Here is a 15,628-nt window from a genome sequence, read left to right on the forward strand (position 1 = left end):
TAAATGTTTCATTACTTTCGGTTTCTTGTTTAAGGAAAAAAATTTGATGTAATCAGAATCGAATTGAGTAATTAATTGCTTTGACTTTATTTGAACATATATTTATGCGCAGAATCGTCGGTTATCAATTCAATTTTGAATTGTCAAATAGATGAAAGTATTGTTTTTGCCAATACGAATTTTTGTCCAAAAAATTAAATAGACTGTTTTTTTCATATGTATCAAAAAAATTTAAAAAATTTAATAAATTATGTGCTGTGCACGAGTGCTACTTTTTGCGGCTTAGTATAAAATGCATGTGTTTGTAAACAAAATAGGCGCAAATTTGTCTGGTCTTGTATGTGTTGTATTTAGACGAAAATAGTGGTTTAGTATTGTTACTTGATTGAGTGAGTCATTGTGAATTTGGAGTGGTTATAGAGTGTCAATATTTATTTTTCATTAAGATAAATTAGATTAATGAATTCCAATGAATTTCCATCACCGCCATTTGTATTCCATTTTTTCCTTTTCATTTAACTAGAGCAGTGGTGAGACATGAAATGGACTATAAAGCACACATATATTGGCTCAAACATCCTTAAATAGATGTACTAACAAAGTAAGTTGGGAAGTCAAAATGCAATAATAACCTGGTAAAGTTCTGCACATTCAAAAACCCAGCAGATTCATGATTACAAGTTTTTTATTTTTAGTTTTATTTTTATTTTTATTTAAATCTTCACTTTTTGTCTTTCTTTGCTCCTCCACGCCCACTTGCTAAATTAATGGGAACTCATATTTTTTGAGTAATTATTGATCATGATTTATATTTTGATGCATAATATAATTATATGCCACGTACACAATTATAATTTCTTTTTACACGTTAAGTGTGAAGAAGAAGACAAATTTGCAGATGGAAACTAATCCAAAATGTCAAAAGAAGTGAGCAAAATAGTTGGAGTTGGTGACTTTGTTGTAATAATTACAAGAACTAATGACAAATAGGATAATCGTGTTATACCTAAATAGTTGGAGCTGGTCATGACTTTGTTTGTGTGTGTGTGTTACCAGCTACACCTTGTAAAGCCTATAGTTCAATTCTTTTAATTTTCTTTTATATTTGTGTGGAATGTGGATAGGGCCAACTACATCTGCACAAAAAACCAGCTGATAAAAAACAACCTAACAGTTTATTGCTTTAGTTTGATTTGGTGTATTATATCCTATTTTGGGGTAAGTAACAAAGTTGGAATTGAAGAGGACCAAGTACAATCAAAATACCTAGTTTATACGCTCAAAGCCTCTAATATTCACTATTTAGTCTACTTAATATCCTAAATATTTGGTAGGGGTAATAATTCATTCATCTAGGGATGAAAATCCATGAATAAAAATATCATTGTTCATGGCAATGACGGACCCAGAAAATTGAACCCGTGGGGTCGAAAAAATAATCAATAATACATATAATATGTAAATAACTATTACATATACTATAATTTAAATATGCATAATCTTTTATTAAATATGATAATTAATTACTACGAATATTCATATTTTTAATATATTAAAATCACATCACACAACTTTATACTATTAAATAGTTTACGTTATGATAAAAAAAAATTATTTTTTTTAAAGTATTTTATTTCAAATTTGTGATATGTTACATATTTTTATAATTTTGTTATTTTAATTGAGCATTTGTTAAATTCTTATTGTATCATTTAATTTGATTTGTGATTCGACAAATATTACTGCTATATTTAACTACAAATATTAATTAAACTTAAAATAAAATCTATAATGAGTCATAGTACTAATTAAAACTTTTTTCTAATATTTTACTGTACATATTTTCAATTCACATACACTATCCATATATCGACAAAACGTATATTATTAGAAATACTAAAAATTAGTAAAAAAAGAAGAAATTATAAAACACATTTATCAATACTCTCCCAAAAAAGGCTCCCTAGGTTTTCTTTCTAAAATACAGTAAACAATAGCGTCGCAGCGCCCTCTTCATCTCATTCTCCAAATTTTTCAAGAAATTTTCATCTTCCATTAACCTATTTCCCCATCTCTACCCTCTATTCTCTTCCAAATTCTCTTCTTTGGCAACAAAAAAGACATAGCGTGGGGTCGGAGCCGGAGCAGCCATGGCTCACCGGCTGGTTTTGGGAGAATCTCAGAGGCACTCACTGACCGGCGGTGGGGTCGGCCAACCCCACTCGATCCCACCTGGATCCGTCAGTGGTTCATGGATTTTCATCTCTAGATAAGTTAATCACCCCTACCAAACATGATCGAGTGAACGAAAAAATAGGCCAAATTACATGGTAAAATAAAATATACGCACTAATATTACCTCTATCTACTATTAATAGTCTTGATAATTGTCTATACGACTATACAGATTTTAATATAAATGGATAAGTATTAGATGGGGATTGTTAATTGAATGTGAATATATTAGAGAAGAGCAAAAAAAATTTTAGAAAAAATGATGGGTCATGTTTACCTAAAAGGGAGCCGAGTCAGCCAACTAATTTTTGTTAAATGTAAAATACAAAATTAGGGCTGTTGGAAACAATTGAATATAAAAATAATGGTTAATTGTTTATAAAATCATGAAGTTTTATCAAATTCTGATTAATCTTGAGCTTTTTAATATTTGAACTATAAATCATGAAGTTTAAAATATTTCTTAATTGTCCAATATAAACTTTTTTGGATGCATATTCGATGCTAAATTGGTGAGCGTGTGTAAAATTTTGGTGTTGACAATGAATATTGAATACTGGCGAAAATATGTACTATTAATGTAATGATGTGGACAACTAAACGATGCAATTTTAAACTTAAAAAAAAAAAAGAAGAATGATTGAGAATTTTTAAAACTTGATGATTTATTATCCACACATTATAAAGGTATGGGATAAATCATAATTTAATCAAATGCTAACGTGGCTATGTGTTTTTTTGATATAAACAGACTGTAAAAGTACTAGTCTATATATATATATATATATATATATATATATATATAGATGCGATCATATCATAACTCTCAAATCACATGATAACTCTATAACTAAATCTGGACCACACATATTTTATAATCTTGTGGTTGAGATTCAAACTTAGATTTACTTAATAAAAATAGGCGCAGAGGGTAAATATGTCCTTTCGCTAATTTAATTTTTGAATTTCGCTCCAGATTCACTCCAGATTTCACGCTCTTCTCATCGGTTTCTTCTCAGCGATTTTCGATTCTCTCATCTTCTCTGTGATTTTGTTTCCATTTTGATCCAGATCACTCAATTTGATTCTCTCCTCTTCTCTGCGATTTTGTTTCCATACTTTTCGCTTATTTTGTTTCCATAGGCTCCAGATTTGATTCATTTTCCATAGTCTTCAGATTTTGTTTCCATAATTGTGATCGGGAAGATGTTTTCAATTTTGCGTTCTTATTTTCATTGATTACCTCTTCAATTGCTGTGAAAATTTGCTTCGATGGAATCTGTAGCAAATAACGAAGGTAACAATCATTATCTATTATTTAGCTTATTGATTGTGTTCATATTCATGTATTGAATTTGATTTTAGATTAATATTAGTTGTTGATTGGTTTATGTTTCTGATGTACTGAAATTCTTATTTGATTATATTATGTATTGTCGATTATGTGTTAAAATGATACTTTTGGCTTATAAATGTTAGGTTTACTGCATAACATGATAGTTTTGTCGGATAAAATGATATTATGATAAAATGATACTATGATAAAATGATACTATTACTGATTTGTAGGTATGTACATTCCTGTTTGTGATGATAGGTTTACTGCATAACATGATAGTTTTGTCGGATAAAATGATACTATGATAAAATGATACTATGATAAAATGATTCTATTACTGATTTGTAGGTATTTACATTCCTGTTTGTGATGATAGGTTTATTGCATAACATGATATTTTTATTGCATAAAATGATACTTTTAGTGCATAAAATGATATTATGATAAAATGATACTATGATAAAATGACACTTTTACTGATTTGTAGGTATGTACATTCCTGTTTGTGATGATGCTTTGAAGCCAATGATTGGTATGAAATTCAATACATTAGTAGAAGCAGTTGGTTTCTATGAACATTATGCTCGTTCAGTTGGTTTTGGCATTCGTAAAATGGGTAACAAATCAGTTCAAGGTATTACTAAGTGGCAGTATTTGGCTTGCAACAGACAAGGCTCTAAGAATTTTATACCTGGTCATGCATCCCAATCAACTGAAGTGTCTTTTAAGAAGCGTAGGTGTCGGTCATTTAGGTGTGAATGTCTTGCTAAGCTCGATTTGAGATATTATTCAGATGGCAAGAGCAGAGGATATGAGGTTTATCAGTTTGTTGAGTATCATAATCACTTAATGGTTGCGGATGAGCATAGGCATTTTATGATGGCCAATCGCAATCTGGATCCTATTCATCGGAGGTTTATGGAGGATTGTGGCAGGTGTAATATTGGTCCCACTCTCACATTCAAACTTTTGAAGGAGATAATGGGTGGACCTGAAAATGTTGGATGTGATATTATTGATATTAGAAATGGTTATCGTGATATTATGTCCAATATTGATGGTTCAGATGCTCAAATGATTTTTGATTATATGCGTTCTCAAAAGGAATCATCTGATGCCTTCTATTATGAAATTGAGATAGGATCTCATGGAAAGTTAACTAGACTCTTTTGGGCTGATGCTATTTCAAGACGAAATTATCATATGTTTGGAGATGTAATTTCATTTGATTCAACATACAACACTAACAGGTATATTACTTTTGTTGCTAATAGACATAAAATGATACTTTTTGCTAATAAAATGATACTCATATCTGATAATATGATACTCATTGCTGATAAAATGATACTTGCAGTAGATAAAATGATAGTTCTTACTAATAAAATGATACTTTTGCATCATAAAATAGTATCCCTTCTGTCAATAGCTGATAAAATGATACTCATTGCTGATAAAATGATACTTTTGGCTGATAAAATGATACTCATTGCAGATAAAATGATACTTTTGGCTGATAAAATGATACTCATTGCTGATAAAATGATACTTCTTACTAATAAAATGATACTTTTGGCTGATAAAATGATACTCATTGCTGATAAAATGATACTTTTGGCTGATAAAATGATACTCATTGCAGATAAAATGATACTTTTGGCTGATAAAATGATACTCATTGCTGATAAAATGATACTTCTTACTAATAAAATGATACTTTTGGCTGATAAAATGATACTCATTGCTGATAAAATGATACTTTTGGCTGATAAAATGATACTCATTGCTGATAAAATGATACTTTTGGCTGATAAAATGATACTCATTGCTGATAAAATGATACTTCTGGCTGATAAAATGATACTCATAGCTGATAAATATAATTCATTTTTATGTTATATTCTGAAGGTATTGCATGATTTTTGCTCCATTCACTGGAAAAGATAACCATTCTAGACCAGTTACATTTGGAGCTGGCTTGTTATCAAGTGAAGGTAGAGAATCCTATTCTTGGTTGTTTGGCTGTTTTGTTCGATGCATGGGGGTAGCACCCAAATTGATTATCACTGATCAAGATTGGGGGATCAAACTTGCTGTTCAACAAGTACTTTTACAAACAAGGCACCGATGGTGTATGTGGCATATCATGGTTAAGGTGTCAGATAAGTTGCCCAAATCTTTACTTGGTAATGAAGATTTCAAAAAAGAGTTGAATGCATGTGTTTGGTCTGATTTGTTAGAGCCTGATGAGTTTGATATAATATGGAATGATATAATGGAACGGTATGGATTAGAAGACGTGCACTGGTTTGGATCAATGTTTGAAGATAGAGAATTCTGGGTTCCTGCTTATTTTCGAGATTTTCCCATGGGGTCGCTTCTTAGGACTACATCGATGTCTGAATCGGAGAATAGCTTTTTTAAAAACTACACAAAGCCACGTGCAAATCTTGTACAGTTCATCAATTTCTTTAATTATGCTGTGGGAGATCAAAGGAATGCCAATTCACGATTGAACTACTTGGATTACTCAACTATTCCTGATTTGTCAACCCAATTGCCTATTGAGAAGCATGCATCTACAATCTACACTGATTCTATTTTCAAACATGTACAACAGGAAATAAGTATTGTGTGTGAGATTGTTTCTATAACTACTGTTGAGGATAACATCAAGAAGCATCAGGTCAAGGACCAATATGGTAGAACATTGGATGTTATGTATGATTGTAAGCAAGACACATTCGACTGTAGTTGCAAGAAGTTTTCCAGAATTGGTTTGTTATGTTGTCATATATTTTGTTTGTTGAAGAATAAGTCTGCTAATCTCATTCCTGAGAAATATTTTGGTCGAAGGTGGTTGAAGAGCTCTTTACTAAAGGCAGCACATGGTCTACCATCTGAGGAACAACAACCATTTGAACGTGTGTTCCATTTTTAACCTTTATTTGTAAAAATTCTATTTTTCAGTCAGAGAAATGATAGTACTTATTGTAATAATGTTATCTTTTATCTTGCAGATTTGGATGAAAAGCAGGAAGTTAAGAAAAAGTTGTTCTCCAACTTTTATCGATTAGTCCAAAAGTCTGAAGGAAGTATGGATCATTTGTCTTTGTTAAGTGCTGGTCTTGATGATTTGGAACAGCATATGTTTGGAAATTGTGTAGCACCTTCAGTCATTGAAAAGAAGAAGATGGTTGAGGATTTTTATGGAATGGCAGTACCTGATGTAATTGATGTACATCCTCCAGACGTTGTTAGTACTAAAGGATCAGCTAGTGGCAAAGTAGCAAAGAGGCAGAGTGCAATAAGGAAAGCAAATAAGCCTCTACGACGGTGTGGTAAATGTCATGAGATGGGTCGTCATGATTCAAGAAATTGTGGTAGAGTCAATGAGAAGTCAGATTGAAGCCATTTGATATAGTTTAGGTATTTTAGGTGTATAAAATGACATTTTGGCTGATAAACTCATTCTTTTGTTTATAAACTGATAAAATGATACTTTAACCTGAAAAAATGACATCAAAAATGATATATAAGCTGATAAAATGATACTCGCAGTTGATAAAATGATACTCGCAGTTGATAAAATGATACTTCTGACTGATAAAATGATACTTTAGCTGATAACATCATTCTTTTGTTTATAAACTGATAAAATGATACTTTAACCTGAAAAAATGACATAAAAAATGATATATAAGCTGATAAAATGATACTTTTGGCTTATAAAATTATAAAATGATACTCGCAGTTGATAAAATGATACTTTCAGCAGATAAAATGATAAAATGATACTTCTGACTGATAAAATGATACTTTGGCTGATAACATCATTCTTTTGTTTATAAACTGATAAAATGATACTTTAACCTGAAAAAATGATACTCGCAGCAAATAAAATGACAATAACCTTATAAAATGATGTATAAGCTGGAAAAAATGACATATAAGCTGATAAAATGATACTATCAACGGATAAAATGATGTTTTAATCTCACAAAATGATATATAAGCTGATAAAATGATACTTCTGACTTATAAAATTATAAAATGATACTCGCAGTTGATAAAATGATACTTTCAGCAGATAAAATGATAAAATGATACTTCTGACTGATAAAACGATATAATGACAAAATCATAGTTGTAGCAGATAAAATGATAATTTGGGTGATTATATTCGAAACCACTATTACAAAACGCTATTATCAAGTCATAGAAGTTAGTATACAGGGGGTTTAAATTCTCTAATCATCTTTTCAACATCAATATCTTCTTTTTTGCTGTCATTCTCAAACTTCTTCTTTATCATTGTAAGTGTCTCAAAAGCCTTCTTGTTAGTATCTCCAATAAGCAATGCTTCAGTATATCTGGCACGGAGTTTTATGAAAGACTCTGTTCCCTTCTTCGTTAAACCCGAATTCCAGTTACGAACAGGACCACCCATGTAAGTCTCCAAATGGCGCATCACATAAATTCCACAGTCAACTTTATTTGTATCGTTCTGCCATGGCATATTCATGTATCTGGTTTTTGACAGTTTGACAGTTCTTCCCATTGATGGATTGAGTCCATTTCCAAGATAAGTTCGGAAGAAATTTCTCTATTCAAATAACACAAAACATACATGAGGTTGATTAAAAATTATATTATGTTCCATACTGAATTATAGTCAATGCATTTTAACTAATAAATACTGAATGCATTTAACTAAACATACCAGAGTACTTGGTGCATCTTCATATTTCTTCTCAAGTAAATCTTGACTAACCAGAGAATTGTCAATCACATCCATCATTTGCATTTTGAGATTGAAGCAGATGATATAATAATGTTCGTACGCCCAGATTGGAAAGAATATCTAATTTTCAAAACATTATATATAAATGTCATTTTCAAAAATATAGGTATGTTGTTCTGTAAGGGATGTGATCATATCATAACCCATATTTATTGTGATAACCTAATAACCCTCATTTTATGGATGAAAAGTATCATTTTGTAGAACAGAATATCATTTTATGGACGAAAAATATCATTTTTAGTAAAAATGATACTTTTGACCCATAAAATGATAGGGTTATTAGCTTATCACATAAATATGGGTTACCATTATAACGCACCCTTGTTCTGTAATGTATATCTAATTATGACTTACCAGGTCATAATTTTCCCATTTGAAATTTTCAATCTGTGACACAAATTCATTCAAGTTTGAGCAAAATCTTTCTCGACTCTCTGCTTCAGTCCAACCAGATCTCCTTGCAGTAATGTTGTAAATCTGTCATGTTTACATTTTTGTAAATATATTTTAATTTTTAATGTAATACTATTATTTATTTACTCGTTTATTGTACCGTAGGTGTTGTGTTGATGAAAAGACGACTCGGTGATGCCTTTGATTTGAATTTTTCATTGTAGTTGAGGAACACAGCCCATGCATCTATGATGTTGATCCTGACGTATGAACGTGGAGCAAGGCTGTGGAAGTCAATCTTGAACAATGTGATCTTGTCGTTCTCATAAACTACCTCATAACTGATTTCAAATTCATATTTAATGTTAGTTAAAAGAACTGAATAAGAATATAATTATGTAATTCAAAACTTACTGTTCACTTTCTTCATCTTTCATCAACCAGTACATTATTTCTCTCTCTTCTTTATTCAGCTTTCCTTTCAGATTTACTGCTCTGACATTGTAGGGAGAGCACATTGCTTCAACAATTTTGTTTGTTGTTCTGACCACTTTCTCCTTCTCCTTTTCGACTGGAGGATCTTGATCTTGAGAAACCATCTTCTTCCCTTTGTCCTTATTCAAATTTTCTTCTCTCTGTTTTAAAACTTCATCATCTCCTTTTTCAACATTTATATCCTTGATGACAGTGGATATTATGTTATCAACTCTGTCATGCTTTCATTTAAAAAAAATATAAATTGTTATTGACAGAAGGGATACTATTTTATGATGCAAAAGTATCATTTTATGATGCAAAAGTATCATTTTATCATTTTATTATGCAAAAGCACAATTTCTATTATTTTTTTCAGGCAAAAGTATCATTTTATCATTTTATCATGCAAAAGCACAATTTCTATCATTTTATCAGGCAAAAGTATCATTTTATCATTTTATCAGGCAAAAGTATCATTTTATCCGCTTAAACTATCATTTTATGATTCAAAAGTATCAGTTTTCAAATAAAACAGAACTACCAAAAAACATCATCAAACATATATCATTTTAAACATATAAACAATCATTTTATGTACTTAAACTATCATTTTTAAAAGTTACCTCATATTCTTCATTCTGAACTTCTTTCTCTGAAACTTTTTCCTTTTCTTTTACAGCTGCTTTATTAGCCTTTTCCTTTTCGCTTTCATTCTGTTTCTCTTGCTCGTTTTCCACCTCATCATCTTTTTCCTTCTCCACATCCTTTTCCCGATTAAATTCTTGATTCTCATTAGGACTGTCATCACATTCAGGTATCAGAGTGAAGGTAGGGAACTCATTCTTATTTTTCAATATATATGTCCTCTCAGCAGCTTTAGTTAACTCAATCATGATATCAATCCATTCAGGATCATCAGTTTCATCATTGTTTATAGCCTGTGTCATTGTATCCTGACTTTCTATAACATGCTTCACACCTTCCTCTCTCAATCCCATTGCATTTCTCGTTGTATCACAGATTATCTTAAAGCTATTGAGATTCCTGAGTTTATCCGGCGCTGCTTCAAGGACATCAACCATCTTCAACATTGAGGCTTTAACATCCTTTGCAGCTCCCTTCCATTCATTTATGAAATTCTCCCATTCATTGGTTGTCCCCACTTCATCATGATCATGATGATCATTTGTCTTCAAAACTTCTACATCTTGAGATTCATCTTCTTCGTCATCTTTATCATTTTCTTCATGTGGCTGCTTTTTATATCGGTCATACATATGACCCAGACCAAATGTTGAATTCTCCATTTCTGCTCTTTGTCTATCTTTCAACAGTTCTGCAGTCCATCCTTTCACTGTTGGGTAACATCTTGGCACCATTTTTTTTTCAAAGAGAATCCTGTCCACGTAACAAGCCTACATTAAACAAAAACTAAATATTAGTTTTTCTGTAAATAGATTCATAGACAATGGAAAACAAATATATTCTTACCACTACAAAGATAACTGGCCCGGTAAATATCTTTGCTGTGTCTTTTTTCCACCTCTTTTGTGTTTCATGCAATCTGGATATGACATAGCCACACCAATTGTATTCTTTGATCTTCTCAACATCAGCTATGTAATCTAAAATTTTTGGCCTCAAATTTCCATCAGCAGGAGTGTTAATCAAGGCATACTCCATGAGAACCATAAAAGTCCATTTAAAGAACTCACCACCTTCTTTGTCTCTCTCCATCTGCTCTACAACATACTTTGGCACCATTTTTTTCTCTCCACCTTTACAGAATTTAGCAATTTCAGTTTTGATGTGGGTATTTTTCTGAAATTTGCTTTTATTGATAGGTAAAGATCCAATCGGGAACCCAAGAGTTATGTGAACATCTTCATCATCTAAAAACAGTGATTCCCCACTGTTCAACTCAATTGATGAAGTTTTACTGTTAAAGTTGTTGATTAGATAATACGCTAATGCTCTTGGGAAACTTCTTATATTGAAGTTTAGGAGTGCGCCAAACCCAATCTCTCTAACAGCTCTTCTTTGATTCTCGTTTAGAGATTCAAGCATGTCAACGAAGAAGTCAGTATTCCTTCTTCCTGCCAAAGTTGCTATCCTAATGACTGCAATATCTTGAACAACTTTTTTCTTGCTCTTCTTCGATGCTGTCTTACCATCAGTTGTATCGTCATTCTTTCTTTTCTTCTTATTTCTTATATGTTCTACTTCTTCTGCTAATGTTCTACGTTGATCATCATCATCATCACGAATGTTCTTTCCTAATAAACAAAAGATTTCAGTGTGTTAAACAGTTTATGTCATTATATAAAGTCAAAGTATCATTTTATAATCTGAAACTATCATTTTATCAAGGGCAATTATCATTTTTTCTTCTGAAACTATCATTTTCTATATTTCAATGAGTTTAAAAAAGCAGAGAGGGAATAACTTGTCACTTAAGTAGAACAAAACGCTACTTACAAAGTATCATTTTATCATTTTCAGAAACTATCATTTTATGCACCCAAAGTATCATTTTATCAAGCAAAGGCACAATTTCTACATACAAAAACACAGAGATACACACAACAACACACACAAAAACACAGCAGCAGTAGCATCAGGACACACACACAAACAAACATAAAGTATCATTTTATCACATGAAACTATCATTTTTTCATTCAGAAACTATCATTTTATCCCATGAAACTATCATTTTATTCCATATCCCATGAAACTATCATTTTATAATCTGAAACTATCATTTTATCAAGGGCAATTATCATTTTTTCTTCTGAAACTATCATTTTTTATATTTCAATGAGTTTAAAAAAGCAGAGAGGGAATAACTTGTCACTTAAGTAGAACAAAACACTATTTACAAAGTATCATTTTATCATTTTCAGAAACTATCATTTTATGCACCCAAAGTATCATTTTATCAAGCAAAGGCACAATTTCTACATACAAAAACACAGAGACACACACAACAACACACACAAAAACACAGCAGCAGTAGCATCAGGACACACACACAAACAAACATAAAGTATCATTTTATCCCATGAAACTATCATTTTTTCATTCAGAAACTATCATTTTATCTCATGAAACTATCATTTTATTCCATATCCCATGAAACTATCATTTTATAATCTGAAACTATCATTTTATTCAGGGCAATTATCATTTTTTCTTCTGAAACTATCATTTTCTATATTTCAATGAGTTTAAAAAAGCAGAGAGGGAATAACTTGTCACTTAAGTAGAACAAAACACTATTTACAAAGTATCATTTTATCATTTTCAGAAACTATCATTTTATGCACCCAAAGTATCATTTTATCAAGCAAAGGCACAATTTCTACATACAAAAACACAGAGACACACACAACAACACACACAAAAACACAGCAGCAGTAGCATCAGGACACACACACAAACAAACATAAAGTATCATTTTATCCCATGAAACTATCATTTTTTCATTCAGAAACTATCATTTTATTCCATATATCCCATGAAACTATTATTTTATAATCTGAAACTATCATTTTATCAGAAAGTATCATTTTATCTACATTTAAACAGATCATGCAAACACATAGCAACACACAAAGCAAAACACACATAAACAAAGCAAAACACACACCAGCAGCATATATTGTTATGCATGAACGATATTGTATAAATATAAGAAATATCTACACTAAAAAACTACAGAATCTAAAAATAATCGAGAAAATCATCAGCAAAATGATAAATCGATCAAAATCAAAAGTGAAATAAGTAATAAACTTCATCCAACCTTTCTTCGATGAAAAAACTATGATTTCCTTCGACATATTCCAGAATTGTGATGATTTTTCCTTCGATTCGTAGGGTTTCAAATGCGATTCAGAGTGTTTGAGTGTTTCCTTCGATTCGTAGGGTTTGAAATTCGATTCAGAGTGTTTGAGTCTGAGATGAACTCAGATCGTTTTCTTTTTTCCCACCAATTTTAAAATTGAAATGATAATTTTGCCCTTAATATATTCGAAAATGATAGTTTTATTTGATAAAATGATAGTTTTGTTAGATTAAATCTAGACCACATATTTTAAAAATGTGTGGTGGAGATTTAGTTATAGGGTTATCACACAAATTGGGGTTATCATTATAATGCACCCCTATATATATATATATATATATATATATATGTTGATCTAAATCCTTCCAACTAAATATATGTATTTTATAAGTTTATTTCATTTTCTTACAAATTACAAGCTATATATAGACGAACAGCTCATAAAAAAAATATGGAGTATTCCTTATGTGAAAAACTGAAAATACACAAAGTGAAAAATATAAATAACCACACAATTTTGGGCTGGATCTTCCATTCATTTCCCCCTTACCATATTCGACCCAATACTCTATTTTTACTTTTTATATGGAGTAATAATTTCACAATTGTACATGTTTTACAAAATTTTGAGCTGCTATATGAAATATATTATGAAAATTCCCTTTTGAGGCACAAATGACACAAAAATTGAGACGCAATTACTAGAGTTGTGAAAAATTTTTAAAAAATAATTATACTTTAGTATGCAAAAAATACGTTCTTAAGTCAAGGATAAATTATCTTTATTTTTTTTATTTTTTTAGAATGTTTTTATTTGTATCCTGTAATTTTAGTTGGGATACCAGGAATAAAGACACTTTATGTTGAAAGTATAATTAAACACACAAATTAGTGTCATTAATAACATTAAAAAATATCATTAGCAGTTTTATTTTGTTAGTGGGAGTTCTATGCGTGTTTAATTTATTTTATATAAATAATTAGACGTGCAATACGTGTTTTACTGTATTAATATAATCATATATGAGCTAAATGATTAAATTTTAAAATAATAAGTTTTTTTTATGTGGTCTAAAACACTTTAGCTAAAAATGGTAAATTTGTATTGCAGAAACAAATTAAAAATAGGAATAACAATAAAAAATATCAGAAATTTACTTTATCTAAAACCATTACATAAATAAAATACTGAAACATAGGAGCAATTTAAAATCATAGTCACATATCTTCAGTTAAATCAATCGATTAATTCTCTTTTAAAAAGGCAAGTAAACGTAGCTTCTTATAGAGGATAAGAAATTTAATTACGTTACATGTTTATAAAGGCAAATACGTGACATAAGAGATAAGGAGTATAAAGATATTTCGAATTTTGATGCCAATAAAAGTTAAGACAACCGAAAATGACACTACAGCAACAAAATAACATGGCTTATATCACTATATGCCATTACTTTCCATGGATCTCACACAAAATAACAAAATACTGTATTAAATTTTGGGGCAATTAAAGTGACAAGACGAAAAAAAATTGTGTGCAATTTCAGAAAAAATAAAAGTGTGTATATTTACAAGAAATTAATGTAGATAAAAATACGGAAACAATAGCAATATTTTACAATTATGCCTTTACACACTTACACGATTTACATAAAATTGTAATTTCATGTAAATATCATTATTGCACAAAATTATTCATCGGCGAATTGAATCTTAATTTCTGATCTACAGACATCGCCTTTTATATTTCGAATAAAGGAATAAATAAAAGCAAATATTCATATTTGACAAAAATGCCCCCTAAAATAGAGGAAACAAAGAAAAAAGAAAATTTATCGTCTGTCGGAGCTTCCTGTACAAACAAAGGGCAAAAACGGCGTCGGTTCATGACAAAACGGCGCGGCGGGATGTTGCCACTTCTTCAACACCACCGCTGCCGGCTTCTCCGCGGCAGAGACCACCGGCTCCTTGCCGCTACTGGAACAAGCCTTGATCTCAGCTGTCAGATTGTTGGGCGACTGAACCAGCGGCGATAGAAGCGGTATGGCGACGTTCCACTCCGAGACCGGATTGATCTGAATCGACGTTGGCGCCCTCCGCTGCAGTCGGCTGAGCTGCTTCCGACGCCCGGAGTGATTTCTGTTCTCCATATCGGATTAGAAGTTGAGGAAATCTGGGGATTTAATTTTAATTGCTGACGTGAAAATTAGGGCTTTGATTTTTGGGTGGAAATTGAGCTGTGTGAATGTGAATTGGGGGAAATGGGGCGTAGGGTTATAAATAAGGGGCGCGTGGTGGGCACACGCTTTACTGGCAACAGAAAATGATAAGATCTTTGAATAAAGATGATTCTAGTTAATTTGACTCGGCTTGGCTAGTCGGCTAGTTACTTAGGCGGCGCGGCGGTGTAGGGTCGTGAATATTGAGCGGGCTTTCGAATAATATTGAGCCGAGCCGAGCCGAAATATCCAGCTAAGCGCAGCTACTTTCTAACTGAAAGTCTGGAAATGGCTTTGACCAGAATAAA

The 15,628-nt window shown here is 31.3% G+C and overlaps 2 protein-coding genes across 2 annotated transcripts; one reads left to right on the forward strand and one right to left on the reverse strand.

Annotated features, from left to right (window-relative positions):
• Positions 1-4,027: 4,027 nt before the first annotated feature.
• LOC148929380 (protein FAR1-RELATED SEQUENCE 5-like) lies at positions 4,028-13,220 on the forward strand. The gene is made up of 4 exons (XM_089056825.1): positions 4,028-4,824; positions 5,483-6,498; positions 6,595-6,803; positions 13,182-13,220. The coding sequence occupies exons 1-4, from the start codon at positions 4,064-4,066 to the stop codon at positions 13,218-13,220; spliced, it is 2,025 nt and encodes a 674-aa protein (XP_088912951.1). The 5' UTR covers positions 4,028-4,063.
• Positions 13,221-14,668: 1,448 nt separating this feature from the next.
• LOC148929381 (uncharacterized protein At4g14450, chloroplastic-like) lies at positions 14,669-15,357 on the reverse strand. The gene has a single exon (XM_089056084.1). It carries the CDS (start codon positions 15,249-15,251, stop codon positions 14,934-14,936), a length of 318 nt encoding a protein of 105 aa, XP_088912210.1. The 5' UTR covers positions 15,252-15,357; the 3' UTR covers positions 14,669-14,933.
• Between the last annotated feature and the right edge of the window lie 271 nt (positions 15,358-15,628).

The sequence above is a fragment of the Salvia hispanica genome, chromosome 4 (assembly GCF_029641045.1).
Source record: "Salvia hispanica isolate PSC_SH4W2 chromosome 4, Shi_PSC_v1, whole genome shotgun sequence".
Taxonomy (NCBI): domain Eukaryota; kingdom Viridiplantae; phylum Streptophyta; class Magnoliopsida; order Lamiales; family Lamiaceae; genus Salvia; species Salvia hispanica.

Bases quoted from the DNA above. Each gene is read 5' to 3' on its own strand.
- LOC148929381 (XM_089056084.1), bottom strand. From the start codon at position 15,251: ATGGAGAACAGAAATCACTCCGGGCGTCGGAAGCAGCTCAGCCGACTG.
- LOC148929380 (XM_089056825.1), top strand. From the start codon at position 4,064: ATGTACATTCCTGTTTGTGATGATGCTTTGAAGCCAATGATTGGTATG. The intron at 4,825-5,482 runs GTATATTACTTT...TATATTCTGAAG, and splicing joins TCAACATACAACACTAACAG to GTATTGCATGATTTTTGCTC. The intron at 6,804-13,181 runs GTAATTGATGTA...TTCGATTCGTAG, and splicing joins ATGGAATGGCAGTACCTGAT to GGTTTGAAATTCGATTCAGA.